This window comes from Silene latifolia, chromosome X (genome assembly GCF_048544455.1).
Source record: "Silene latifolia isolate original U9 population chromosome X, ASM4854445v1, whole genome shotgun sequence".
NCBI classification, from domain to species: Eukaryota; Viridiplantae; Streptophyta; class Magnoliopsida; order Caryophyllales; family Caryophyllaceae; genus Silene; species Silene latifolia.
Genome location: NC_133537.1, coordinates 3,430,342 through 3,441,258, shown reverse-complemented (window position 1 = coordinate 3,441,258; position 10,917 = coordinate 3,430,342). Strand labels below are relative to the sequence as shown.

The 10,917-nt window shown below is 37.2% G+C and overlaps 2 protein-coding genes across 2 annotated transcripts; one reads left to right on the top strand and one right to left on the bottom strand.

The window, feature by feature from the left end:
- The first annotated feature begins 5,046 nt into the window (after window positions 1-5,046).
- LOC141622294 (RING-H2 finger protein ATL1-like) lies at window positions 5,047-6,912 on the top strand. Its single transcript, XM_074438342.1, has one exon. It carries the CDS (start codon window positions 5,218-5,220, stop codon window positions 6,454-6,456), a length of 1,239 nt encoding a protein of 412 aa, XP_074294443.1. The 5' UTR covers window positions 5,047-5,217; the 3' UTR covers window positions 6,457-6,912.
- Window positions 6,913-9,947: 3,035 nt separating this feature from the next.
- Window positions 9,948-10,655, bottom strand: LOC141623101 (protein MIZU-KUSSEI 1-like). The gene has a single exon (XM_074439164.1). It carries the CDS (start codon window positions 10,617-10,619, stop codon window positions 9,948-9,950), a length of 672 nt encoding a protein of 223 aa, XP_074295265.1. The 5' UTR covers window positions 10,620-10,655.
- Window positions 10,656-10,917: the final 262 nt, after the last annotated feature.

The window sequence follows — 10,917 nt, the reverse complement described above, 5'->3', positions numbered from 1 at the left end:
TAACGTCGTTTTGTACTACTACCTCTTTTTAGATGTCACTTGCTTTCGCTAGTATATTTGATTTTATCCATTTGCCTTGATTAATTGCATGTACAATTAACGTTGTGAAGTGAATTATTATTTTTAATCACTACTAGTGGTAGTTCCCATAATATGTAAAAATCAATTCATATTACAATTAGAATATAGTTTTCAGTTCATACTATTCTTTACTTGAGAATTGAGACTGCTAGTTTGTCATATAAATATTACAAATATCTTTAATCATAGATTTTTCGGTAATATTTTAAATCGTTGTAAGAGACTGACACTTTATCATCCCTACCATTTGGTCAACATTTACTCGAATAATTTTAGTGAATAGCATATGCTTAGGTTTAACGCTTAAATTAACTCCAATTCAATCATTAGATATTTAAATGCATAGTTGTATACGTGTACAGTTTTTAGTATGCTATAACACAATATTATTAGTACGCATTTTAAGGCAAAGTTGGCTCTTATAATTTCTAGCATAAGCACCAAAACTAAACCACCACATACACTACCGTAGTTATTCATATTTGGATTCTCACTGTAATTGATACAATGTTTAGCGAAAACTAATCACATTATATATATAAAAAAAAAAAAACTTATAAATAATATACATCTACAATTTTACAATATTATAGTCATTTATATTTAGATTTCTCACTGTTATCGATGATAGTTAAAAAAAAGTCATTTACATTCCGAGTCACATATCTAAAAATGGGACTTAAAACAATATTTACAACCAATGGCCAATCCAAACCCAGCTACCCCAAAACAAAAGGCCAAGCCCATCACCCAAATCACACCATTACTTCCACTATTACCATCATCTCCGTCACCATCCACCTCATTTTCCGCTATCTTTTCACAATCACAGCAACCGCACTGCGTCCTCTGTTCCAACTGAGAAACTTGAAACTCAAGCAACCTTAACAACTGTCTATACCCAAAAACCTTCATAGAATCTTCAATAAGCGCCACCACAAGCGAGTCCATTTCTTTTGCTATGGACGCATACTTGGCTTCGGCCTCTCGCGCTCGCGTTTGCGATAACCTTAATGCTTTCATAACTCCTATACTATTTCCCCCTTCTTCATTTCTCTGATGGCGATTTCTCATGTTACTCATTACTGGTGTATTGCCAGGGGATTTTGACAATATTTTCATAGGAGGTGGTAAATCACAATTCTGTATTAGATCAAATCCGGCCTTATTCGAATGTATAACTTTGGTTAATAACATATCATAGCCCTCATCAAACGACATTGTGTTGAAGTCGTTTTCGCCTTTCTGGTTTGTTTATCGAATTTCGGGTTTGATTATGTTGGTTGTGTTATGATGAGGTTGATGGAGTTAAGGAATGGTTAGGAAGGAAACGGGTAACGCAAGAAATGGCGCACATAGGAAGGAATTTTTTGCTGAGAGGAAATACTTTTCTTGCGTGTTTGGGATATGCTGACAAATACGTAGCAACTTTGTAACTTACAAGAATGAAATAAGTCCACTTGATGAAAAACTTGGGAATGTAGTTAAAGTATAGTCTTCTTATTTGTATGCTCTGAAGTCTGAATTATGTTCATAAAATAACCCATTTGTTTACTATTTCAAGTTGTACAATAAACTACGAAGTAGAGGTGTTCATTTGTCGATCTAAGCCGGAAAATTGGACTAGAATGGAATCGGAATTTAAAAAATTCTAGTTCGATCACTGTCAACTTGTTCTTACTTCTTAGGATTCTGGTTTCTGGTCCATTTCGAAATTACTGTCTATTACTTTATCCCTAGATTAGTTAAATATACGATTTTTAAAAATAATTGTTGTTTATATCCTTAATTTGTTATTGTAAGTTTTGTAACACATATTTCTATAGTACATAAGTAACATAACTACATATTCCTTTATTTTTATAGATAAAATGTACTCCATAATGAGTTAGTGTCTTAGTGATAGGCTATGAAGATTTTTGATAAAACATCACCAACACTTGGACTGAAATTTACAGACTAATTCCGTATATGAAATTTCATAAACTGGTTCAGCCTTTGTTCCAACATAGTTTAATTTTGGTAATTACTCCCTCAATTGTTGTTTACCTTCATTTAACTTCTTTCTAGAACAAGGGAATAGGCCAGTAAGAAGCTATTTACTTTCATAAATTATTGTTTAAAATATAAATATTCGTTTTAAATTTAAGACGCATTAAATAATATAAAAAAAATGCTTAAATATTAGCAGTAAATTACTTTTAACTTTTTGCGAATGAATCAACAATTATTATAAGGAAGTCAACTCATATCATAAGGGTTGGTGAATTTTGACTTTACTGACGTTTGACTTAGTCTAGTACTGTGATCCATTTTGTCAGATATTGATTGCGCTATGCATCGGGGAATTTCTTTCTCAATTAGTCTCATTTTTAACGGTATATGCTCTAAGAATATAGACGTGTTAAATATGTCACCACTTTTATAATAAGATAACCTTTACTATCTTACTTATTGTTTATCTTATTATGAAAGTGCTGACATATTTGACCCATCTATAAAAGTGAGATTTTGTGTTTCTTTAGAGAAATGAAATTTCCCTACTAAAATTAACGAGTCAGAATAAATTAGATAATGAAGAGAGGAAATCTAGAGAGAGTTAAAATTTACCTAAATTTAAATCCACATTAGTAATTAGTTGTAATTGAGACTTGAGAGGATAAGGAAAGAAAGAAATAGAGAGCATTTTGAGTCTAGATTTGTAAACAGGTCACCCGGTTTGGGTTGGATCAGGTCAACCCGGGTACGGTTTGGGTTAGCAAGAATTTAGGTCGTACCAGGTCATTTCAGATTGGGTCATTTTTAGGTGGGATGCTACCAAATTATAATGGGATAACAGTAAATATACGACAATAAACATTCAGGTCAGGTTGAATAGGGTCAAGTCAATTCAGGTTTAGAATCATAATCGAGTCTTCAATTCGGATTCTGATCGACTTATTCGAGGGATCATTCAGGACAGGTCAATTTTTTCAGGTCTACTCTTAACTCATGAAAATACATAGCTGCAGAGTATATATTAGCATTTGTAGTGTAAGTGGTTCATCCCCTATAACTAAAAGTGTAAGCCAACTAAAAGATTTTCCGCTCAACTTTTCAAGCAAGTAAATGGACCTCTATAGGTAGAGATGGCAATTGGATGCAGATCCTACCCGAATCCGCCAGACCCGATACCATAGGGTCGGATCTGGATCCCATTATTTTGAATTCTTAGGATCCGGGTCGGACCCAGATCCTTCTACGAGTATGAGGGTACGGATCTGGATCCCACCACTGAGATCCGGATCCGACCCTTGGACCCTTTTCTAATTGTTCTAAGTCTAATTTTAGGCTCAAGCTCATTCCTTATATAGCTAATATAACTCGTCTATCGTTCATTTGTTCCTCAAAATTAAAAACCTTAATTTTCAATCTCTATCACTCTAGTATTCTCCCACTGTGGCACAATATACTTCGTCCATCTCCGACGTCTCTTCTTCAACGGTTGCTTCTTACTCCTCCGTCCATTTTTCTAAGACTTTTTGTTTCTTTTGGACTATAGTTTTTAAACCAGTGAAGCTAATGGAAAGTCACTTTGAGTGAAACATGGTCTCTCATTGACAAGTAGTAGTGTTGTACTGTATAATGTGTACTTGTACTTTAGTGTATTGCTGAAAATTGACGGATATGGATATTATCCGAATCCTTAGGATCCGGATATGGATCAAGAAATTTCGGACCCTAAGGAAAAGGGTAGGATATGGATACGCGATGGTAAAATGGATCTGGAACTGGATCCTATAAGATCCGGTCCAGATCCTACTCGTTGCCATCTCTATCTATAAGTTGACATTCTATCAAAAATTTGTAGAAATTGGGCCACATACGGTAAAACTTTGGAGAAACGGTATATCACTAATTATTGAGAGACCACTTTTTTTGTACCTACTTATGTGCTTTTTCGTACCCTTCTTATTATTGACTGTGGTTCAAAGTGTCTTTTTCATTTGGCACATGTTTTTCATAATTATCATACTTATTTATTAGTATATCATTTTATAGTTTTTGTACTCATTTTATTGCTTTTGGTTGGTTATATCTTCTTTAGGACCTTTCAATACTAAAACGTGCGAGACAAATTGGTATTACCTATTAAATCACAAAATTGATTTTGTATAAGGCCTTGTTCGTCGTATCTAACAAATTGAAATGAACTACAATTTTTTAACATCAATTATAAGGTACACTTCTTTTTAAAACAAATTATTGGGTAAGACGTTATTATATTGTTAGATAGACTTTTTTTATTTAAGATTATTCATTTAATACTAATATATAATAGGATGGTGTTCGCTACTTATTATTTTCAAACATTCAGAGTTCAAAACAAGGATGACAATGTAGCTGACCTGAGATGCAACCAATCGCTGTTTCACAATTTTCACTTCGGGATCTCCACCAAAAGCACCACAACCCTAATTATCGGTCGCAATACCAACATCAGTATGGTCCAATTCCATATTACCAGCTCTTACTCGGTTAGTTTTTGTTAGATTATTATATCTCTCTTCGTGAATTTCTGAAGAGGTTGTCCAGTCTTCATCCAATTCCATCATTTTTGATGCTATCCCTCCTCATCTTAGGGTTATCTTAAGGAAGACATTCAAGGGATTGTTACCGCTGGTTCATTAGTTACCTAGTGTTTTATTCATGATTCAACCCCCTCTATTTTACCAAAAAAAAAAAAAAAAACATATTTGAGGTCAGGTTTATCTTAAATGACGTCCATCTTAGATGTCGAGTTCCAAATACAAGGAATTTGAGGAAGTAGATCTTGGCATAGTTTAAACAATCATTAAATACCTAACTAATTAGACTCAAATCATGATTCAAATTATGGAATTGTCCTAATAAGTTAGTTGCTTAATAGTCAACATTAAAAACATAGTAAAATCCAAAAAAAGGAACCACCCCCACCGGCAAATACCTAAGAAACACAAAATAAGCACTAAACTCTTGATTCTAACCACACACTCCGTCACACCTCACTCGTTACGACACCTCTCTTTTCTTTTGTCCGAATTCCACTCTCTTATTATTTACTCGGTCAAATAACGTTTCAAAACTCGAATCAAATCCATTCCGATCCATTCCAAAATGACGACAACGAAACCGACAACCGCGGCCTCGGAAACCGCAACTGTGTCCTGCATCAAGACTGACTGCGACAGAACCACCAACTCATGTGTCTACACTTGTATCTTCTCCGACTACTCTCCACCTTTACCACCGTCACAACCACCGCCGCCTCCGCCGTATCCACGTGCCGCCTCGTCGCAAAGTCACATGGCGCCCTTCCTCATCGCTGCTGTATGTATCCTCGGTGTCTCTTTCCTTCTTTTAACCACGTGTACTATTATTCTACGGTGGCGCTTCACGCGCCGCCGTCGCAACCGCCGTAGTGGTAACTCTTCGATCAACAACGGCGGGAGTGACGGTGGTGGTGACGTTGCCGTCGGTGTTGATCATCCGATTTGGCATATTACGACGGTAGGGTTACAGCAATCGGTAATTGATTCAATTACCGCATTTAAGTATAAGAAAATTGATAATTTGTTAACAGAAGGGAGTGATTGTAGTGTTTGTTTAACGGAATTTGAGGAAGGTGATGATTTACGGCTTTTACCTAAGTGTAGTCACGCGTTTCATTTGAATTGTATTGATACGTGGTTGCGATCGCATAAGAATTGCCCCGTTTGTCGTGCTCCGGTTGTAAATGAGAGTTTTATTGGGAGTAATCTTGCGGTGAGGTCGGAGAGGTTGAGTTATAGACAGGAGAATCAGCTAGGTGGTTCGGAAAACGAGGGCGAGAGTAGTGGTAGTGATGTGTATAGAAGCGGTGATGATGTTGGGGAAATGCCTATGGAGGGGATTAGAATTGCTGAGATATTGAAGAAGAATCGAGAGCTTCGGGTTTTGAGTGATTTAGGTGTGAATTATCGGTTTAGTTGGGTTGTGGGCGAGGGGGATGAGGTCAATGGGGAAGGGCAAGAGGAGGGTGGTTTGGAGCCTATTAAAAGGTCGTTTTCGTTCAATGCTTTGGCTGTTACGACTGCTATTCGTGAGGTGGTTGGTAAAGAGAATGAACTCAATGAAGGGAAATGGTGTTCTAGTAGTGGAGGTAGTGGTAGTGCAGTTGTGCAAGAGGGGAAATTCGACATAGAGAATGTGGTGAAGGAAGGGAGTAATGTGTCGGAGTTGTTGACGAACAAAAGCTTTTCTATTGGTAGTTCGTTGCAGAAGGGGTCGGTTTCTATGATGAGATCAATGTCTTCTGGTGGCAAGTTATTTTCGTTTAGAAGGACGAAAAGCCAAGCGTCAATACTTCCCTTGTGAATACAGGGATCTTGGGTTTTAGTGTTTTTGTAATAATAACGGAGGCATGCTTCAATTCCTTTCAATAAGTATATTGATAGGTAATTGGTCCAACGCCTAATGCCGAAGGCTGAAAAGGGCAGTGCATCATATATAGGAAGCAAGGGGTGTGTTACGACTTACGACCCCATTATGATATGTGTAGGGGTATGTAAGGAAGTATAGTTTACATGGAATGAAGCAGGTTTTGTACGAAATAGAGTTGCCAGAAATTTGGCACAGTATAAGGATGAAAATAGGATGGTGTCAGCCACCAGTTTTACTGTTATTGAGCTGTTGTTTCGTTTTTGATTGCTGCAGCTTAGTTTTGCCAATATACCTACATGTTCCAGTTCTCGTGAGATTAGTCGAATTTGCATCACCTTGTAGTAGAAATCAAACATTGTATAAAACTGCTGGAGGATTATCCAAATTTCACTTCATGTGAAGTTTATTACATTTTGCCTACTGTATTTATCTGTTCCGAATGCAAACAGCTGTACATGCCTCTGTCAAGCTTTGCAGGTCATCAGTGCCAGAAACATGCTCTTGCATTCCCGAGTGACAGTTAGTGTCCGTGCACTGCAGATTGCTCAAATTGGTATGTTTGTGTTTGTCATTTTACCTTCTAGATACATACGGAGGACGATGGAAATGCGAAGGGAAGAAATTGAACCCCCTTCATTTCTCCGTCCTCTTAATTGGTTGAGGTCTCTTCCCACGTGTGTGCTGGACATTCTCTCCACTCGCTTGTAGATCGGTCTTGTGCATATACTTCTATCGATCAGCCTGCGCAAGACGCAACCAAAATTTCTTGGATTTAACTTGTTAACCAAACAAGGGTAAGCTTCTTCAAAATCTTTTGCTAATACTAGCAGCAGTGTCGATGAGGAGGCCGATAATCTTGCAAAGTAAGGCGATTTAGGAATGACCAAGATATTGTTTGGTGATCCAATTTTGGATTTTACTATCCAATTTCTCATCAGTCGTCACAGAAGCAGTTAGCCATGCGGACTTGTTAATACGCGTTATTTGTTCATCATTGCTTGATCTTTTATTTCAATTGTCTCTCAGATATTCTAATTATTCCCCATTTCTTCACTGAACATTAAAAAGGAATCTAAAATGTTCTCCATTCTTGCTTGCATGTTTATAAGTTATTGCACGGAAAACTAGGTGTGTAATTTGAGTCGATAAGAGCTCGAGCTTTGTTAGGCTTTGAATTCTGATCTCGAGCTCAGGCTCAGCTCGTTAATTTGAGTCGATAAGAGCTCGAGCTTTGTTAGGCTTTGAATTCTGATCTCGAGCTCAGGCTCAGCTCGTTAAGCCTATAAAATTAAAACCTGAGTTCGGATCGACTTTGAATTCAAGTCTTCTTGTGCTTGGCACCGTCTCCAATTTAGTCGAGTTTGGCTTAAATTTGGTCAAGTTTGTTTTGAGCTTGTTTAACCTAGTCTGGGTAGAGCTTTGACAGAACCGATTCTAAGGGTTCGGTAAACCAATTTATTACAACCCTAATCAGTTTTTCTATATGTCAAAATGTAAAACCTCTCAACAACTCACCAAAGATTAAATGTACAACAACTTTGATTACTACTTTGTATTTGTATGTTGCAACAATATTTAGAGCCTTGTATATATGGAACACCCTGTTAAACGGCTATGTTGATCAATAATAGGCAACCTTAAAACATCATGTGTTAGGTTGTAATTAAAGAGTATCCTGTTTTTGGAGTGGTTGTTGGATTGGTTGAGACTTAGAGTTGAGGGTGTTTCTTTTTCCAAAGCTGAGACTAGCTATTTCATAGCTGAAAGTTCTCCTACTCTACAAGATTCAAAGGCGTGTTCTTAATATACTCTCAAAGTCTCAAGTACGGTTGATAATGAGACGAGACTGTTCGCGTGTAATGTAAGCTCGGTTAATTCAAAGCTCAGTCAATGCTCGGCTCAGGCTTGGGCTTAACTCCAGAGCTTAACAAGTCAAGCCGAGCTAAAGCCAGCTCGCGAGCAGCTCGAACTTGTATAATTAGATAATACTACTTATCAAATGTCTCATTTATATCTTTATTTTGTCACGATTATATATATATTTATATCACATTTATCAAATGTCTTATTTATTTTCCATATATTTGTATATATAACTTTCGAGACTTATTAAAAATATCGAAAGAAAAAAAAAACGAAAATTCAACAATTATATATAGTCTCGATTTGAGCTCGGGCTCGCGTTAAAACTCACAAGCTTGATAACGAGCACAATTTTTTTAAGCTTGATTAAGCTCGAGATCGACTCAAGCCTGAGTTTTACTTTACGAGCAGAAGCCAAGCAAGGCCAGGCTTGAGCTCGACTCAGCTCGTTATTACCCCTACTCTCAAATAATCATTACCGTTTTTCTAACATGCATCCTTTAGTAAACCTGGCAGATGGGTTGATCAGATTCGAGTTGGCTCCGTTTGGGTCGACTTATCTTCGAGTATAACAAAATTCGGGTCGGTCGGGTCAATTTGGGTTTGGATCATTCTCGGGTTGGTTATTATCAAGTTATTTAGGGATAACGATCAGTTTTCAACAATAAACATTTAGGTCGGGTCATATAGTGTTAGATCAATTTGAGTTCAGAACAAATTCAGGTCCTCTGTTCGGATGTCGGGTGGAGTTATTCAGGTTGGGTCAATTTTGTAAGATCTATCCTTTTTGGACATATATCAAGTACACTTAAAAGAAAATTATAACCAAACACCATAATTCGTTGTAATTCGAATTCGTAATTCGCGCAAATGAACTCGCAATTAGCAGCTTGTTTGAGCGAATTGGGTAACCCTCAATATAACAAATTGTTTTCCTTTTGTTAATGATTATACAGAGTATATAACATTTTCATATGGTATCGTCAAAATTTAATGAGATTTCACATTGACAATCAGTCAATAACCAACAATATACAAATACAAAATGTGGATAGTAGACCATATATACATAAGCCAACAACATGTGTGCAACCTTTTTAAGTATACACAAATTATCTCCAAAATGAAAACTACCAAACAAGGACATAAAAATTCCCTTGGTAGCAAAAAAGAATGAAGATAATTGTTGTATGTACTAAAGAAAGTACACTAAAACAAGAGTTTGTACTTTGTAGCTATAGCTACTCCATTCAAACCCAATCCGGCTCACTAAAATGGACTAAAAATACACAAAAAATTTGATATACAATTATACATATGATCATCACTCGAAACAATATCGAGAAAATTTTACCTTCACTTCACCCGTCATCAATCTGTCTAACCTGGTTACGTGGTTTGCATGTTGTCATGTATATATGCATACATGAGGTGGCAATAATGATGACGAATTGACTATTCCTCCTTCCTTAATTAATAATGAATTTCCAGAGGAGTCAATAAAAATGTTGATAATTACCAGAGCTGTCAAATGAATTTGAGAGGCCCGGTTCCAAAAGAACTTACGTAGAACGAAGAAAAAAGATGCTAAGATCTTGATTAGTATTACCATCAGGATCAATAAAATGGAAAGATTCAGCATTAGAAGATCCCTTAACCCTCTCAAAATTCCCTCTTAAGTACATAATATCATCATCATCTTCTTGACAACCAATGTCGGCCCCACGAACCACCCCTGCACCCACCACTACCCCACTCATCCTCCTAAGCACCTCAATGTCTGCTTTTGATGGCCGCCTTTTGACTGCATAACCAACTTTCCTCCCATTGCAATACATCCTCCACACCGGGGTGTCGAGGAGGGGTTGAGACTCAGCTCCATTAGTGCACTCAAGCGCGATCCTTAACAACCCCCCTCGCATTTCTCGTGCCAGGGCGGATGTAGGGACCGCTAATTCTAGGAGGAGGACTGAATTGTTTGATTGTTGTACACAGAATTTCACTTTACCTTGTTTACAACCGAAGATTGTTCCGGTGAAAATTGTGGAAGACGGAGATGTTGGTGAGTAGTTTGGACTTATTGAGGATTTATTATGGTTGGTTTCGTGTACGAAGGTGCAATTACAAGTGGGGATGAGGAGTTCCATGATGGTTCGGAGGAGCCGCCATGACCGGACTTGGTTGTGGCATTCGACGGTGGTGACATCGGTGGTGATACGGGTGGATCTCATCATCCGGGTAAGTAGGTATTATGGACTATGGAGGTTGGTGTTATGGTGTACGGTGTACTTTGGAGTAGGGAGTGAGGGTGATGTATATATAGGGAGTTTGTACGTGCAAGTTTAAAATATTTAAGATATTATTACACAAATTCTTGTTTAACGGTTTAAGACAGATATATTTGTCGTAAGCAATAAAACGGGTAAAATAAATAAATGAGAAAAGCCCTGTTTGGCAAATAATATAAGCAGATTCATGATAGCGGATAACGATAGCAGAATACGGTTAGCAGATTTCGGTAGCAAGTTTACC